Source organism: Microcaecilia unicolor, chromosome 3 (assembly GCF_901765095.1).
Source record: "Microcaecilia unicolor chromosome 3, aMicUni1.1, whole genome shotgun sequence".
Taxonomy (NCBI): Eukaryota; Metazoa; Chordata; class Amphibia; order Gymnophiona; family Siphonopidae; genus Microcaecilia; species Microcaecilia unicolor.
The window spans coordinates 100982585-101001178 of NC_044033.1; the positions used below are offsets into that span (position 1 = coordinate 100982585).

The window sequence follows — 18594 nt, forward strand, 5'->3', positions numbered from 1 at the left end:
TCTCCAGCTGACAAATGTACCAGGAAGCACTGGGAGGGGAGGTCTATGATCTCTCAGGAATACAGGATCCTGCTACAGACTGACATAGCCCATCCAAGAGCAACCCAGAGATCGAACCTTAGAGAATAAGGGTGACAAGTTTCTCTCTCCCACACAACCTCCTTACTGAGGCACTATTCCTTTTTTAAGAAGGTAATCTCCCTCTGTTTGCTGAGCTGGTTATCTATTTCTTCTCTTGCCCATCAATGAAATGCTTTAGCATCCCAAACATTGCCAAAGGTTCCTTCCCTAAAGGGACAGAGATTAGGACAAAGGAAGGGCTCAAAGTGAAACCTGAAGGTGCTGCTGTATATTATTATTGTCGTGCTGCAGATATTTTTCATGCATCCCAAGCCTAAGCTGGCCTTAAAGGCACTCTAGGAAGGTACACTTGTGTAGAGGGGCAGAGAAGCCAGTTCTATAGGCTGTTTCCGCTATTGCCCCCTGTAGTTGGGAGGAAATGGGGAGAGAGAGGAGCTTCCAGCACGCATATGACATCAACTGCTGAAATATTAAGTTAGTAGAGAACTGGATTTGTGCAGGCTTTGTTATGCCTTTGTTATATAGCTTTCATGAACTTTCTCTCTCTCTTTCTGATAAATTAGAGAGAGAAGAAGGTAAAGGAGCCAGCATGCTTTATTTATTTATAGTTCCCTCACGGGAAATGGTGCCAAATATAACGCATAGGCTACAGGTCAGTCTGGGGAACCCCTCCAGCTTTGCTTTTCAAATCACATCTGCCCACCTGGCTCCTGCCTGCCGTAGGAAAAAGAAACTAACAAGTGGGAGAGGGAGAAAGAAAGGAATAGGCTTACCATATTTGTAGAGACATAAAAGAGGACAAAAACAATAAAAACGGTAGCTACCTTTGCTAAAGAAATATTTAATTGTAGCAAATGTGTAAGTGGCTTTTCACTAATGAACACGCATCAAACAGTGACTGACTTACAGTACACAGCAGTAGACAATCTGCTTTTCTAAAACTTCTGGATATGAGTTTGACTGAGTCTGATCCCAAACGTACTTGTCAAAAAAGTGGATCTCTCTCAACAATTTTGGCTGACTTCTAAGATACGTGCGAAAGTCTTTGCATTACATAAGCTTAAACTTGTGCTGCACAAACAAATTCTTTTGAAAGATTCAACCAACATGGAAACAGAGAGGAGATTAGCAATGCCTTTCTCTCTCTTTAGCACCCCCATGTGTCCAGACTGACTAATTGGTCAGTGATGGTTTCTCTCATTATGTGGGTAGGTGTGTTGGTCATGGGGCACATAAAAGAAAAAGAGGATATTTTCCTAAAAATTGAAAAAACCCTGAAGGACATATCTGAAGAAGTCCAGAAGGAAGACTCCTCTGAGTTATTCTCCTCTGCTGAGGTCTGCATCCAGAAATGCGACCTGAACATTACCTCAGATTATGAGCTGAGCTGGCTGGAAGGCTGGTGCTTCAGCCTAGTCACTTTGGAAGAAGCACTGCTGCCAGCAAAACACTTGGCCTTTAACATAAGCTCGCTCAAGGCTTTCTGATATAATAAGAATATAACCCTCTTCATGGTGCGGGTACAAACTCCCACCTGTTTTCACTAATAGGTATTGTAGCCTGTAACTAACATTGCAGAGTTTGAAGCTCCTCTAATGATTTGAGGTGAGGGACCAACTTCCCATACAATTATTTAAAACCCTTCCAGGGGAAACAGCAGTAAACAAGAGATGAGAAGGAAGGTGGGAAGAACTCTGACTCCTCCGAGTATCATCCATGTTCCATGTCCAATTTAATTGCTTTATTCCACTATTTCCTCTCTTAAACCTGCCAAGTCTCCTGCATTCAGCGGAAACTCCTGCTTTTGTAGGTCATCTCCTGCACTCCCACTGGGGAGTCAAGAACTCCTGCCCAGCAGCCTTCCCCTCCTACGAAAGCAGGAGATGAGTTAATAAGACCAGTCCCATGGCAGAAGGAGATGATATTTTATTAAGGTGTCTTCTCCTGCTGGAGAGAGCAGTGCCTTGCTGGCACCATGGCTACACAGTTGAGGTGTGCCAAAGGATGGGCCAGGAGCTAGCATGGGTGAGGCAGAGGGAGGACTAGGGGGAATCTTAGAAATCTCCATCTCAAAAATTGGATCCCTTTGGCAGCTCTACCCTCTGCTCAACTGCCACCCAGTTTTCCAACTGGGTCAGGAGCTGCCTTAGACAAACAGTCCAGGAGCTGAACAGACCAATGTTACTTCCTGCTGGCAACAGAGAAATACTCAGAGTGCACAGAAATTCCCTCCACCAGGATGAACACAGCTCTTGTCATCTTCAGAAAAAGCTCCAGCTCTCCTTTCAGTCACTGCTCTTCTGTCAGCTAGTGTTATCTTTAGTACAGCAGGCAGAAGAAGAAACAGAGAGCCCCAGGGGGAGGGGGAGGAACCTGAAAGCACCAATTATACTGCATTATCAGCAGCACTTCTCCACAGAAATGTATTGATCTTATCATCTAAATAGTCACCAACCAGTTCAGAAGTTAAAAGAGAAGTGAGGAGCTGACCAGTGAACATCTACCACCTACTGAAGATAGAAAAATACTGTGAGAATATGAAGTCTGCTGTCCTTGGAGAATACCTACTACAGGTATCTTCACTTTCTAAAAGGCCAAGCAGGTTTTCATATTCTCACGTGTGGGGAAAGCGAAGATACTTACCTGCAGCAGGTATTCTCCGAGGACAGCAGGCAGATAATTCTCACAAGTGGGTCAGCGATCCGCGCCGGCCCAGGAAATGGCATTTGAAATAACAAAAAACTTTACTACAGCCTTCTGAGTGCGACACACATCCGACTGCACATGCGCAGAGTGCCTTCCCGCTTGCCGCGCCACTCAGTTTAGTCAAGAGCAAGAAAGAAAAATATAGAAGACTCCAAGGGGAGGTGGGCGGGTTTGTGAGGATTATCAGCCTGCTGTCCTCGGAGAATACCTGCTAGAGGTAAGTATCTTCGCTTTCTCTGAGGACAAGCTGGCTGAATAATCCTCACAAGTGGGGTATCCTTAGCTTCCAGGCTCACTCAAAACAATAAACAGTGGTCAACTGGCCTCGCAACAGCGAGGACGTAACATAGATTAACCTAAAACTATATATAATCTAGCTCAGTGTGCAGCCTGGAACAGAATAAAACGGGCCTAGGGGGGGTAGAGTTGGATTCTATACCTCAAACAGTGTCTGAAATGCCGACTGCCCAAACCGACTGTCGCGCCAGGTATCTTGCTCAAGGCAACAGTGAGATGTGAATGTGTGGACTGAAGACCACGTTGCACCTTTGTAAATCTCTTCAATGGAGGCTGACTTCAAGTGAGCCACCGACACAACCATGGCTCTGACATTATGAACTGTGACATGACCCGCCAGAGTCAGCCCAGCTTGGGCATAAGCAAAGGAAATACAATCTGCTAGCCAAGTGGAGATGGTGCATTTACTGATGGCAACTCCCCTCCTGTTGGGATCAAAAGAAACAAACAACTGGGCGGACTGTCTGAAGGGCTTCGTCCGCTCATAGTAACATAGTAAATGATGGCAGATAAAGACCTGAACGGTCCATCCAGTCTGCCCAACAAGATAAAGTATTACATACCATGTAAAATGAGTTTATATGTATACCCGAGTTTGATTTGTCCCTGCCTTTCTCAGGGCACAGACTGTAGAAGTCTGCCCAGCACTGTTCCTGTACTAAATGTTCTGAAGCTAACATCGAAGTCCCTTAAAATTTACACTCCTGCCCATCCATACCTATTCAGTTATGATCAGGGCACAGACCGTAGAAGTCTGCTCTGCAACAGTTTTACTCTCCAAATACCAGCGTCGCCATCCAATCTCTGCTAAGATTCCGTACACCCATTCCTTCTAAACAGGATTCCTTTGTGTTTATCCTATGCACGTTTGAATTCCATTACCGTTTTCATCTCCATCACCTCCCACGGGAGGGCATTCCATGTATCTACCACCCTCTCCGTGAAAAAATACTTCCTGATATTACTCCTGAGTCTGCCCCCTTTCAACCTCAATTCATGTCCTCTAGTTCTATCACCTTCCCATCTCCAGAAAAGGTCTGTTTGCTGATTAATACCTTTCAAATATTTGAACGTCTGTATCATGTCACCCCTGTTTCTCCTTTCCTCCAAGGTATACATGTTCAGGTCAGCAAGTCTCTCCTCGTACGGTTTGCAAAGCAAATCCCATACCATTTTTGTAGCTTTTCTTTGCACCACCTTCCAGTCTTTTTACATCTTTAGCAAGATACGGCCTCAAAGACTGAACACAATACTCCAAGTAAAAGGCCAACGCTCTCTTGCAGTCCAAGGTGTGCAAACTATGTTCGCCAAGGTGGGCATGAGGACAGGGAAAAGATGTTGGCAAGACAATTGACTGGTTCAGTTGGAACTCCGACACCACCTTCGGTAGGAACTTAGGGTGCGTGCAGAGGCCTACTCTGTTGTGATGAAACTTAGTATAAGGTGCATCAACTACTAAGGACTGAAGCTCACTGACCCTATGAGCTGAAGTAACAGCCACCAAGAAAATGACCTTTCAGGTCAAGTACTTCAGAAGGCAGGAATTCAGTGGCTCAAAAGGAGCTTTCATCAGCTGGGTGAGAACGACGTTGAGATTCCATGACACTGGTAGAGGTTTGACAGGGGGTTTTGACAAAGGCAAACCTCTCATGAAGCAAACAACTAAAGGCTGTCCAGAGATAGGCTTACCTTCTACACGTTGATAATAAGCACTAATTGCACTAAGGTGAACCCTTGTGGAGTTGGTCTTGAGACCCGACTCTGACAAGTGTAAAAGGTACTCAAGCAGGGTCCGTGTAGGAAAAGTAAGAGGATCTAGGGCCCTGCTCTCACACCAGATGGCAAACCACCTCCATTTAAAAGAATAACACCTCTTAGTGGAATCTTTCCTGGAAGCCAGCAAGACCAAGGAGACACCCTCCGAAAGACCGAAGGAAGCGAATTCTAGGCTCTCAACATCCAAACTTGAAAGCCAGAGACTGTTCTTTGGAGGATAATTCCAGAGGAAGAGGGAACCAAATCTGTCTCAGCCAGTAAGGTACGATGAGAAAGCGAATGCTACATACCTGTAGAAGGTATTCTCCGAGGACAGCAGGCTGATTGTTCTCACTGATGGGTTGACGTCCTCGGCAGCCCCCTCCATCGGAAAGTTTACTAGCAAAGGCCTTTGCTAGTCCTCGCGCGCCCATGCGCACCGCGCATGCGCGGCCGTCTTCCCGCCCGAAACCGGCTCGAGCCAGCCAGTCCAGTATGTAGCAAGACAATACACTTCAAGGGAAGACTCAACTCCAAAGGGGAGGCGGGCGGGTTTGTGAGAACAATCAGCCTGCTGTCCTCGGAGAATACCTTCTACAGGTATGTAGCATTCGCTTTCTCCGAGGACAAGCAGGCTGCTTGTTCTCACTGATGGGGTATCCCTAGCCCCCAGGCTCACTCAAAACAACAACCATGGTCAATTGGGCCTCGCAACGGCGAGGACATTAATGAGATTGACCTAAAAAATTTACCAACTAACTGAGAGTGCAGCCTGGAACAGAACAAACAGGGCCCTTGGGGGGTGGAGTTTGATCCTAAAGCCCAAACAGGTTCTGAAGAACTGACTGCCCGAACCGACTGTCGCGTCGGGTGTCCTGCTGCAGGCAGTAATGAGATGTGAATGTGTGGACAGATGACCACGTCGCAGCTTTGCAAATTTCTTCAATGGAGGCTGACTTCAAGTGGGCTACCGACGCAGCCATGGCTCTAACATTATGAGCCGTGACATGACCCTCAAGAGCCAGCCCCGCCTGGGCGTAAGTGAAGGAAATGCAATCTGCTAGCCAATTGGATATGGTGCGTTTCCCTACAGCCACTCCCCTCCTATTGGGGTCAAAAGAAACAAACAATTGGGCGGACTGTCTGGTGGGCTGTGTCCGCTCCAGGTAGAAGGCCAATGCTCTCTTGCAGTCCAATGTGTGCAGCTGACGTTCAGCAGGGCAGGAATGAGGACGGGGAAAAAATGTTGGCAAGACAATTGACTGGTTCAGATGGAACTCCAACACAACCTTTGGCAGGAACTTAGGGTGAGTGCGGAGGACTACTCTGTTATGATGAAATTTGGTGTACGGGGCCTGGGCTACCAGGGCCTGAAGCTCACTGACTCTACGAGCTGAAGTAACTGCCACCAAGAAAATGACCTTCCAGGTCAAGTACTTCAGAAGGCAGGAATTCAGTGGCTCAAAAGGAGGTTTCATCAGCTGGGTGAGAACGACATTGAGATCCCATGACACTGTAGGAGGCTTGACAGGGGGCTTTGACAAAAGCAAACCTCTCATGAAGCGAACAACTAAAGGCTGTCCTGAGATCGGCTTACCTTCCACACGGTAATGGTATGCACTGATTGCACTAAGGTGAACCCTTACAGAGTTGGTCTTGAGACCAGACTCAGACAAGTGCAGAAGGTATTCAAGCAGGGTCTGTGTAGGACAAGAGCGAGGATCTAGGGCCTTGCTGTCACACCAGACGGCAAACCTCCTCCAATGGAAGAAGTAACTTCTCTTAGTGGAGTCTTTCCTGGAAGCAAGCAAGATGCGGGAGACACCCTCTGACAGACCCAAAGAGGCAAAGTCTACGCCCTCAACATCCAGGCCGTGAGAGCCAGGGACCGGAGGCTGGGATGCAGAAGAGCCCCTTCGTCCTGCGTGATGAGGGTCGGAAAACACTCCAATCTCCACGGTTCTTCGGAGGATAACTCCAGAAGAAGAGGGAACCAGATCTGACGCGGCCAAAAAGGAGCAATCAGAATCATGGTGCCTTGGTCTTGCTTGAGTTTCAACAAAGTCTTCCCCACCAGAGGAATGGGAGGATAAGCATACAGCAGGCCCTCCCCCCAATCCAGGAGGAAGGCATCCGATGCCAGTCTGCCGGGGGCCTGAAGCCTGGAACAGAACTGAGGGACTTTGTGGTTCGCTCGAGATGCGAAGAGATCCACCAAGGGGGTGCCCCACGCTTGGAAGATGTGGCGCACCACTCGGGAGTTGAGCGACCATTCGTGAGGTTGCATAATCCTGCTCAGTCTGTCGGCCAGACTGTTGTTTACGCCTGCCAGATATGTGGCTTGGAGCACCATGCCTTGACGGCGAGCCCAGAGCCACATGCTGACGGCTTCCTGACACAGGGGGCGAGATCCGGTGCCCCCCTGCTTGTTGACATAGTACATGGCAACCTGGTTGTCTGTCTGAATTTGGATAAGTTGGTGGGACAGCCGATCTCTGAAAGCCTTCAGAGCGTTCCAGATCGCTCGCAACTCCAGAAGATTGATCTGTAGATCGCGTTCTTGGAGGGACCAACTTCCTTGGGTGTGAAGCCCATCGACATGAGCTCCCCATCCCAGGAGAGACGCATCCGTGGTCAGCACTTTTTGTGGCTGAGGAATTTGGAAGGGACGTCCCAGAGTCAAATTGGAGAAAATCGTCCACCAATACAGGGATTTGAGAAAACTCGTGGACAGGTGGATCACGTCCTCTAGACCCCCAGCGGCCTGATACCACTGGGAGGCTAGGGTTCATTGAGCAGATCTCATGTGAAGGCGGGCCATGGGAGTCACATGAACTGTGGAGGCCATGTGGCCCAGCAATTTCAACATCTGCCGAGCTGTGATCTGCTGGGACGCACGCACCCGCGAGACGAGGGACAACAAGTTGTTGGCCCTCGCCTCTGGGAGATAGGCGCGAGCCGTCCGAGAATCCAGCAGGGCTCCTATGAATTCGAGTTTCTGCACTGGGAGAAGATGGGACTTTGGGTAATTTATCACAAACCCCAGTAGCTCCAGGAGGCGAATAGTCATCTGCATGGACTGCAGGGCTCCTGCCTCGGATGTGTTCTTCACCAGCCAATCGTCGAGATATGGGAACACGTGCACCCCCAGCCTGCGAAGTGCCGCTGCTACCACAGCTAGGCACTTTGTGAACACCCTGGGCGCAGAGGCGAGCCCAAAGGGTAGCACACAGTACTGGAAGTGGCGTGTGCCCAACTGAAATCGCAGATACTGTCTGTGAGCTGGCAGTATCGGGATGTGTGTGTAGGCATCCTTCAAGTCCAGAGAGCATAGCCAATCGTTTTGCTGAATCATGGGGAGAAGGGTGCCCAGGGAAAGCATCCTGAACTTTTCTTTTACGAGATATTTGTTCAGGGCCCTTAGGTCTAGGATGGGACGCATCCCCCCTGTTTTCTTTTCCACAAGGAAGTACCTGGAATAGAATCCCAGCCCTTCTTGCCCGGATGGCACGGGCTCGACCGCATTGGCGCTGAGAAGGGCGGAGAGTTCCTCTACAAGTACCTGCTTGTGTTGGAAGCTGTAAGACTGAGCCCCCGGTGGACAATTTGGAGGTTTTGATGCCAAATTGAGGGTGTATCCTTGCCGGACTATTTGGAGAACCCACTGATCGGAGGTTATGAGAGGCCACCTTTGGTGAAAAGCTTTCAACCTCCCCCCGACCGGCAGGTCGCCCGGCACTGACACTTGGATGTCGGCTATGCTCTGCTGGAGCCAGTCAAAAGCTCGCCCCTTGCTTTTGCTGGGGAGCCGCGGGGCCTTGCTGAGGCGCACGCTGCTGACGAGAGCGAGCACGCTGGGGCTTAGCCTGGGCCGCAGGCTGTCGGGAAGGAGGATTGTACCTACGCTTACCAGAAGCATAGGGACCAGTCTTCCTTCCCCCGAAAAATCTTCTACCTGTAGAGGTAGAGGCTGAAGGCTGCCGGCGGGAGAACTTGTCGAATGCGGTGTCCCGCTGGTGGAGAGACTCTACCACCTGCTCGACTTTTTCTCCAAAAATGTTGTCCGCACGGCAAGGCGAGTCCGCAATCCGCTGCTGGAGTCTATTCTCCAGGTCGGCGGCACGCAGCCATGAGAGCCTGCGCATCACCACACCTTGAGCAGCGGCCCTGGACGCAACATCAAAAGTGTCATAAACTCCTCTGGCCAGGAATTTTCTGCACGCCTTCAGCTGCCTGACCACCTCCTAAAAAGGCTTGGCTTGCTCAGGGGGAAGAGCATCAACCAAGCCCGCCAACTGCCGCACATTGTTCCGCATGTGTATGCTCGTGTAGAGCTGGTAAGACTGGATCTTGGCCACGAGCATAGAAGAATGGTAGGCCTTCCTCCCAAAGGAGTCTAAGGTTCTAGGGTCTTTGCCCGGGGGCGCCGAAGCATGCTCCCTAGAACTCTTAGCCTTCTTTAGGGCCAGATCCACAACTCCAGAGTCATGAGGCAACTGAGTGCGCATCAGCTCTGGGTCCCCATGGATCCGGTACTGGGACTCAATCTTCTTGGGAATGTGGGGATTACTTAGTGGCTTGGTCCAGTTCGCAAGCAATGTCTTTTTCAGGACATGGTGCAAGGGAACAGTGGACGCTTCCTTAGGTGGAGAAGGATAGTCCAGGAGCTCAAACATTTCAGCCCTGGGCTCGTCCTCCACAACCACCGGGAAGGGGATGGCCGTAGACATCTCCCGGACAAAGGAAGCAAAAGACAGACTCTCGGGAGGAGAAAGCTGTCTCTCAGGAGAGGGAGTGGGATCAGAAGGAAGACCCTCAGACTCCTCGTCAGAGAAATATCTGGGGTCCTCCTCTTCCTCCCACGAGGCCTCACCCTCGGTGTCAGACACAAGTTCACGAACCTGTGTCTGCAACCTCGCCCTGCTTGACTCGGTGGAACCCCGTCCACGGTGGGGGCATCGAGAGGTAGACTCCCTCGCCCGCATCGGTGAAGCTCCCTCCGCCGACGTAGTCGGGGAGCCTTCCTGGGAGGTGGCCGCGGTCGGCACCGCACGCGGTACCGACGTCGGGGACCTCAACCTGGGCGATGGGCCAGCCGGCGTCACGCTCGACGGTACCGGAGGCGCAAGCACCGCCGGTACCGGAGGGGTAGGGCGCAACAGCTCTCCCAGAATCTCTGGGAGAACGGCCCGGAGGCTCTCGTTTAGAGCGGCTGCAGAGAAAGGCTGAGAGGCCGATGCAGGCGTCGACGCCAGAACCTGTTCCGGGCGAGGAGGCTGTTCCGGGCTGTCCAGAGTGGAGCGCATCGACACCTCCTGAACAGAGGGTGAGCGGTCCTCTCGGTGCCGATGCCTGCTGGGTGCCGAATCCCTCGGCGACCCAGAGCTCTCGGTGCTGACATGGGGAGGAGACCGGTGTCGATGCTTCTTCGACTTCTTCCGAAGCATGTCACCGGAGCTCCCCGGCACCGACGAGGAGGACGTAGAATCCATCCATCGCTTCCTCGGGGCCGAGACCGAAGAGGGTCGATCCAGGGGGGGCTGTACCGCAGGAGCCCTCAGGGTAGGAGGAGACCCACCCGAAGGCTCACCGCCACCAGCAGGGGAATGGACAGCCCTCACCTGCACTCCTGACGATGCACCTCCGTCCGACGACATCAGCAGACGAAGTCTCGGTACCACCGACGTCGATACAGTCGCCCGATGCCTCGGCGCCGATGCAGAGGTCCGATGCCTCGATGCAGTCGATGGAGCGGCAGCCAAGGAAGATGGTCCGGACGCTGACGACGTCGATGCACTCGATGCCTCCGGTGCCGATGCCGACAAAGAGCCCGAGAACAAAACGTTCCACTGGGCTAATCTCGCTACCTGAGTCCGCCTTTGTAACAGGGAACACAGACTGCAGTTCTGAGGGTGGTGCTGGGCCCCTAGACACTGAAGACACGCAGAGTGCCTATCAGTGAGCGAGATTACCCGGGCGCACTGGGTGCACTTCTTGAAGCCGCTGGAAGGCTTCGATGTCATGGGCGGAAAAATCACGCCGGCGAAATCAAAAGTCGAAATGGCGAAAATTGAAGCACCAAAATTTAGAGGGAGAAAAATCTCGACCGAGGCCAAAAGAGGCCTACCCCGACAACGAAAGAAAACTTACGGGGCAAAAACTGAGAAATACGGGAAGGGCAGAAAACCCGAAAGGGTCTTCTGGAACACTACCGGAGCGCTTCCCGAACTTTTTCAAGGAAAAAAGGACAAAAACACGTCGAAAAGGACGCGCGAGGTCGACTCTCTGGGGCACGAACGGCGTAACACGACCGTACCGAGTGCGGACGAAAGAAGACTGGCCGGCTCGAGCCGGTTTCGGGCGGGAAGACGGCCGCGCATGCGCGGTGCGCATGGGCGCGCGAGGACTAGCAAAGGCCTTTGCTAGTAAACTTTCCGATGGAGGGGGCTGCCGAGGACGTCAACCCATCAGTGAGAACAAGCAGCCTGCTTGTCCTCGGAGAATCATGGTTCTGCGGTCTAGCTTGAGTTTCAATAGTTTTTCTTACCAGAGGTATCGGAGGATAAGTATAAAGGAGACCTGTCCCCCAACTGAGGAGAAAGGCATCTGATGCTAGTCTGTTGTGGGCCTGAAGCCTGGAACAGAACTGAGGGACCCTGTGGTTGAGCTGAGTGGCAAAAAGATCAATCGAGGGGGTGCCCCATGCTCGGAAGACCTTGTAGGCCATGCCCAAGTGGGGAGACCACTCCACGTGGTTGCATTATCCTGCTCAGTCCGTGGTCCAGGGTGTTGTTTGCGCCCGCCAGATAAGTGGCTTGAAGGAACATGCCTTGCAAGCAAGCCCAATGCCACATCCGGACAGCTTCCTGACACAGAGGGCGTGATCCAGTGCTCCCCTGCTTGTTGATGTAATACATTGCAACCTGATTGTCTGTTTAAATGAGAATAATTTGATGGGACAGCCGATCTCTGAAAGCCTTTAGAATGTTCCAGACCGCTCGAAGTTACAGGAGGTTGATCTGAAGATTTGTTTCCTGGAGAGACTAAGTTCCTTCAGTGTGAAGTCCATTGAAATGAGCTCCCCATCCCAGGAGAGATACATCCATCGTCAGCACTTTCTGTGGCTGAGGAATTTGGAATGGAAGTCCCAGAGTCAGACTGGATTGAATTGTCCACCACTGAATAGCGCAAACAAACTCTGGGGACACTTGGATGATATCTTCCAGGTTTCTCGTGGCTTGATACCACTGAGAAGCCAGGGGCCATTGAGCTGGTCTCATGTCAAGACGTGTCATGGGTATAATGTACACTGAGAAAGCCATGTGGCCCAGCAATCTCATGAATGGAATGTGACTATACTGGGCTATAATCTTTTTAAGAAGGACAGAGAGGGCCGAAGGTGGAGGAGGGGCGCAGTATGTGAGAGCAATATCAAAGTGGCTGAATTGCAGGGGACCTGGGGAGAGGAAGAAGCTTTATGGATCGACCTGGAAAGAGAAGATGGAACCTGTATCCACATGGGGGTTATCTACAGACCTCCGGCACAAATAGAGAAGCTAGACAAGGATCTGATAGAAGATATTCAAAAGATTGGTATGAAAGGGGAGGTGCTACTGTTGGGAGATTTCAACTTGTCTGATGTGGATTGGAACATCCCGTCTGCGGAATTGGAAAGAAGTAGGGAGATTGTGGAGGCCTGTCAAAGTGCCTTGCTCAGACAAATGGTGAAGGAACCCACGAGGGAAGGGTCCAGAAGATAAATTTCCTCCTTTAACACAAGCTTATTATCTACCGAGAAAAGTAGTGAAACAGCAGCAAAATTCTTTGGATCGATGCTGGATCTAGTGCTCACGAATGGAGGAAGTGTTTCCAATATCCGGGTAGGTGCCCACCTATCTAATAGTGATCATCACACCACTTGGTTTGATATAAGGGCAATGGCGGAGTGTGGTCGCACAAAACTCAAAGTACTGGATTTCAGATGTACTGATTTTGAAAAAATGGGGGAATATCTGAAGAAGGAGCTGCTGGAGTGGGAAGGCATAGAAGAAGTACAAAATCAGTGGTCAAAGCTAAAGGCTGCTATAAATATGGCGACTGATCTTTACGTGAAGAAAGTAAACAAAACCAAGAGAAACAGGAAGCCTATATGGTTCTCCAAACAAGTAGCTCAAAAAATAAGAGCAAAAGAGGCTTTGTTCAAGAAATACAAAAGAACGCAACAAGATTTTCACGGAAAAGATTATCAGATTAAACTCAAAGAAGCGAAGAGGGAAATACGGCTAGTGAAAGTGCGAGCGAAAGAAGAAATGGCTAAAGATGTAAAGAGAGGTGACAAGACCTTTTTTAGATATATTGGAGAAAAGAGAAAAGATAGGCATAGAATTGCGAGACTGAAAGATAATGAGGAAGGTTATGTGGAGAATAAGGAGGATAAAGCGAATATGATAAACAATTACTTCTCTTCAGTATTCACGGAGGAAAATTCTGGAGAAGGACCGCGGTTGGCTGCCGACAGAACAACTGGGAATGGAGTGGATACTGTGCCGTTTACGGAAGAAAGAGTTTATAAACAGCTGGAGAATCTGAAGGTGGACAAAGCTATGGGGCCGGATGGGATACGTCCCAGGATACTGAGGGAGAGCTCAGGGAAGTCCTGGCGGGACCTCTTAAAGATGTATTTAATAGATCTATAGAGACGGGAGAGGTTCCACAAAATTGGAGACGAGCGGATGTGGTCCCTCTTCACAAATGTTTAGACAGTGAAGAAGTGGGAAACTACAGACTGGTAAGTCTCATGTTGGTGGTAGGATAAATAATGGAGTCGCTGATTTAAAAAAAGGATAGTTAACTTTCTACCATAATTATACAAAGCCAACGGGTTACAGGACCTTAGGCAACATGGCTTTACCAAAGGAAAATCCTGCCAAACGAATCTCATTGACTTCTTTGACTGGGTGACCAAAGAACTGGATGAAGGACATGCGCTAGATGTAATCTACTTGGACTTCAGCAAAGCCTTTGATACAGTCCCCCACAGAAGACTTGTGAATAAGCTGAAAGGGCTGAACTTAGGACCGAAAGTGGTGAACAGGATAAGAAACTGGTTGACTGAGAGGTGGCAGAGGTTGGTGGTAAATGGAATCTGCTCGGAAGAAAGTGAGCAGTGCGGTTCCTCAGGGGTTGGTGCTGGGGCCTATTCTGTTTAATATATTTGTGAGAGATATTGCTGAAGGGTTGGAAGGATAGGTTTGCCTTTTTGTGGATGACAAGAAGATAGCCAATAGAGTGGATACCCTGGAGGGAGTAGAAACCATGAGAAGGGATCTCCAAAAGTTAGAAGAATGGTTGAGGGTCTGGCAGTTAAAATTTAATACTAAAAGATAATAAAGAAAAGAAAAAAATTTTTTTTTTGAAAATTAAAGATGAAAGTATATGTCCAAAATAATAAATTATGTAAAGGGTGCTTAGTTTTTATAGTGCATTACACAGATCTTGGTCTCATGTAACTGTACATAAGTACATAAGTAATGCCATACTGGGAAAAGATCAAGGGTCCATCGAGCCCAGCATCCTGTCCACGACAGCGGCCAATCCAGGCCAAGGGCACCTGGCAAGTTTCCCAAACGTACAATCATTGTATACATGTTATTCCTGGAATTGTGGATTTTTCCCAAGTCCATTTAGTAGCGGTTTATGGACTTGTCCTTTAGGAAACCGTCCAACCCCTTTTTAAACTCTGCTAAGCTAACCGCCTTCACCACTTTCTCCGGCAACAAGAAAGTGGTGAAGGCGCACCAGTAACCATTCTCATTCAACCATATATTATAAAGGGCAGTATTTAACATATGAAGAATGATGGCACTTATCTTACGGTGCTGTACTGTGGTGATCTGCAAATGGAGAAGTGTAGTTCTTATTGGCAACAGTCCAGGGTGTGTAATGCTTTTTCTGATGCGTGTTGATTCGGTGTAAAAAATTCAAAAGAATCATAAGATAAAAGTATACAGTGTTCCTAGAAGCTTGATCTCAGTGTATAGGTGCACAGTTCATGTTTTCAGCAAACATTATCCCCTACATGGTCCATGTTTCGTATGTGAAGGTGTCATTACAGTTACATGAGACCAAGGTCTGTGTAATGCACTATAAAAACTGAGCACCCTTTACACTTTATATAATTTATTATTTTGGACATATACTTTACTTTCATCTTTATTTAAAAAAAAAAAATGTTTTTCGTTTCTTTTCTTTATTATCTTTTATACTATCGGGGTTTCTGGAGTATTTATAGTTTTATCTTTATAGAAACCACTTTGTTATTTAACCCAGTATTAGCTTTAGAGTTAATATTTAATGCCAAGAAGTGCAGAGTGATGCATTTGGGGTGTAAAAACCCAAAAGAGAAATAACAAATAGGAGGGGAGAGATCAGTAAGCTCGACTCAGGAAAGAGACCTTGGGGTGTTGGTGTCCGAGGATCTGAAGGTGAAGAAACAATGTGACAAGGCGGTGGCTGTGGCCAGAAGGATGCTAGGCTGCATAGAGAGGGGTATAACCAGCAGAAGAAAGGAGGTGTTGATACCCCTCTTGGTGAGGTCCCACTTAGAGTATTGTGTTCAGTTTTGGAGGCCGTATCATGCTAAAGATGTAAAAAGACTGGAAGCGGTGCAAAGAAAAGCTACAAAAATAGTATGGGATTTGCGTTGCAAACCGTACAAGGAGAGACTTGCCGACATGAACATGTATAACTTGGAAGAAAGGAGAAACAGGGGTGACAAGATACAGAGGTTCAAATATTTGAAAGGTATTAATCCGCAAACAAACCTTTTCTGGAGATGGGAAGGTGATAGAACTAGAACACATGAATTGAGGCAGAAGGGGGGCAGACTAATGTCAGGAAGTATCTTTTCATGGAAAGGGTGTTAGATACGTGGAATGCCCTCCTGCGGTAGGTGGTGATGAAAACGATAATGGAATTCAAACATGCGTGGGATAAACACAATGGAATCCTATTTAGAAGGAATGGATCTATCGAATCTTAGCGGAGATTGGGTGGCGATGCCGGTAATTGCCAGGTATTTGTGACCTGGATTGGCCACTGTTGGAAACAGGATGCTGGGCTTGATAGACCTTTGGTCTTTCCCAGTATGGCAGTACTTATGTACTTATGTAATTGGAGAGTAAAACCAATGCTGGGCGGACTTCTATGATCTGCACCCTGATCATGGCTGAATAGATATGGATTGGCTGGAGTGTAAATTTTAAGGGGCTTCGACGTTAGCTTCAGAACTTTTAGTACAGGAACAGTGCTGGGCAGACATTTACGGTCTGTGCCCTGAGAAAGGCAGGGACAAAATAAACTCAGGTATACATATAAAGTACCATGTAAAATGAGTTTATCTTGTTGTGCAGACTGGATGGACTGTTCAGGTCTTTATCTGCCGTCATTTGTAAAAATCATGACAGAATAATAGATATTGCAGTAGACTTAGCAGTTTCAATATTTAAAGCAAACTCATTGTCCAAACTGGCACACAAATTCTCTTAAGGGGTCTTTTCTTGCCTTGAGTAGCCTGTAGTAGTGGGCATTAATTGCAAACTTGTCAAAATATGGTATTTTAAGACTGTTTAATTAATATCACAATTTCAGTGTCTTTACCTGCTGTGAAGCTGAAGAAGATGCTTTTGCTTCATGATCTTCAGATGTTTCTTTGTGTAGTTTAAACCTTGATTCCATCTTTTTAGCCATTAATTTATCTCGCTTCTGCTTTAAATACTCTGCTCGTTGTCTTAGCTGCTCCTTTTCGAGAGATGTTAAACTCTGGAATGATTTCAAAATGCACACATGGCAATAGATAATCCATTAACAAGTAATCATTACACTAAAACAAAAATATGCATTTCTTAGAAGATGGAATTCAGTTTCTCTAGTAAAGCTTTTGAGTCTTAACATTTAGATTACTGCTTCACGCTTACTTATGGGCAGATGATCAAAAGCCCTGCGCTGTTCCAAACAGCGCTGTAAAAATACCGCCCCTATGATCAGAGATAACTGCATGCAACTTTAAGCATGTTATTCTCTCTGATCATAGAGTAGGCACAATCCTCCCGCACTTGACAGGACTGGGCTGTCAAAAGCCCAGACCTGTCAAACACTGGGGCTGGAGGTCCATGGGACCACCAGACCCCAACTACCTCCACCACGAGCCAAGCGAAACGGGGGCTGGAGATCCGGAGGACCTCCGGTCCCACCAACCCCCCCCCCCCGACAAGTTTGGGGGGACTGGACATCCATGGGATCTCCAGCCCCTCAACCCCCTCAGTATCCCCTCAGATGTCCCTGGTGGCCCTCTTCTGTCAGCACCGCCTCAAAAATGGCGGTGCCCAGCCCTGTCCAGTGCATCCTGCGATGCACTGGGCAGGGCTTCACACCATATAAGGGCCACCTCCCTCCTCCAACTGAAGGTAGGGGGGTGGGGAAGGGCAGTTAGACCACCAGGTGGTGGGGGGGGGGGGATTGACCTGCAGCCCACTGGGCCACCAGGGACATCTGAGGGGAAAGTGAGGGGGGTTAGGGGGGGACCTGTGTTTGGGGGGGGGTCGGGGGGACCGGAGGTCTGCCAGACCTGCAGCCCCCTGATGCTTGGGGGGGGGGGGTCGGGGTTCCTGTGGGGGGGGGGGGGGCTACTGCATTGGGGGAAATGGGGACCTGCTAGCATGCAAATACATGCTGGATTGGGCTCACCATTCATCACCAATGGTCTGCAAACCTTAACGCCAGCTCCAAGCTGGCGTAGGGTTTGTCATGGCCAGCGGGCTAATTTTTGGCGCACTAGTCACTGATCAATGGGGATGAATAGGTTTAGCATGCATTTGCATGCTACCTGCGCTAAGAGCCCTGTTTTGCATGTATTTGCATGCTAGTTGCATTCAGAGCCTGCGAGTGCATTGTTTCATGCGCTTTGGGGCTCTGATCAAGGGGCAGTAGCAAACACAGGCACTAGTATGGCGCTAACAGCCTCTAGCACCTGTGTTTGCTTCTGATCTTCAGTGCCTATTAAAGCAGCTGTGCTTCTTATTCAAAGTAAAATAAAAGTAAATGCAAACATAAGGAATAAACTTATTTTAAGGAAGCATCGGATTCCATTATCAGATGAAAAGAATTGGAGGCAGGAATAGAAGATGCTATGATGGTTAGATACCCACCAGAATCAAGAGTCAGAAAAGCTAAGTTACTTACCTGTAGCAGGTGATCTCTGTGGACAGCAGGCATATAATCTCACATATGGAAACGTCATCCATGGAGCCCGGTGCAGACACTGCCAAGTGCACCCTCACCTTAAATCTTTCAGGCACTGCCCCCACCGTGGACGCACAGGTGCCTTCCCGCCTGAACGCTGGACCAGCAGTACAGTATGAAAGCAAGAAGACACTACAAGGGGAGGCAGGAGAGATGTGAGAACCTATGCCTGCTGTCCTCGAAGAACACTTGCTACAGGTAAGTAACTTGGCTTTCTCCGAGGACAAACAGGCATAATATTCTTACATATGGGACTCACCAGCTACCAGGCTCACAATAAACATAAATTCTGTAACTAAGAGATAGTGAGCCTGCTGGAAATGAGTCAGAGGGTGGAGTTGGATTTTAAACAGTGAAAAGATTTTGCAAGACTGCTTGTCCAAACCGGCTATCATGTCTGTAATGCTGCTCCAAACAGTAGTGAGCAGTGAAGTTGTGGACAGAAATACACATAGC

At 48.7% G+C, this 18594-nt stretch overlaps 1 protein-coding gene across 3 annotated transcripts in view; it reads right to left on the reverse strand.

Moving 5' to 3' along the window:
- CFAP36 (cilia and flagella associated protein 36) overlaps window positions 1-18594 on the reverse strand; it is a 294401-nt gene that overhangs the window by 38736 nt on the left and 237071 nt on the right. For all 3 annotated transcript variants that reach the window (XM_030196218.1, XM_030196217.1, XM_030196216.1), the window contains exon 9: window positions 16498-16659. In XM_030196218.1, coding sequence (XP_030052078.1) covers window positions 16498-16659 — 162 coding nt within the window. The remainder of the gene's footprint in view (window positions 1-16497; window positions 16660-18594) is intronic.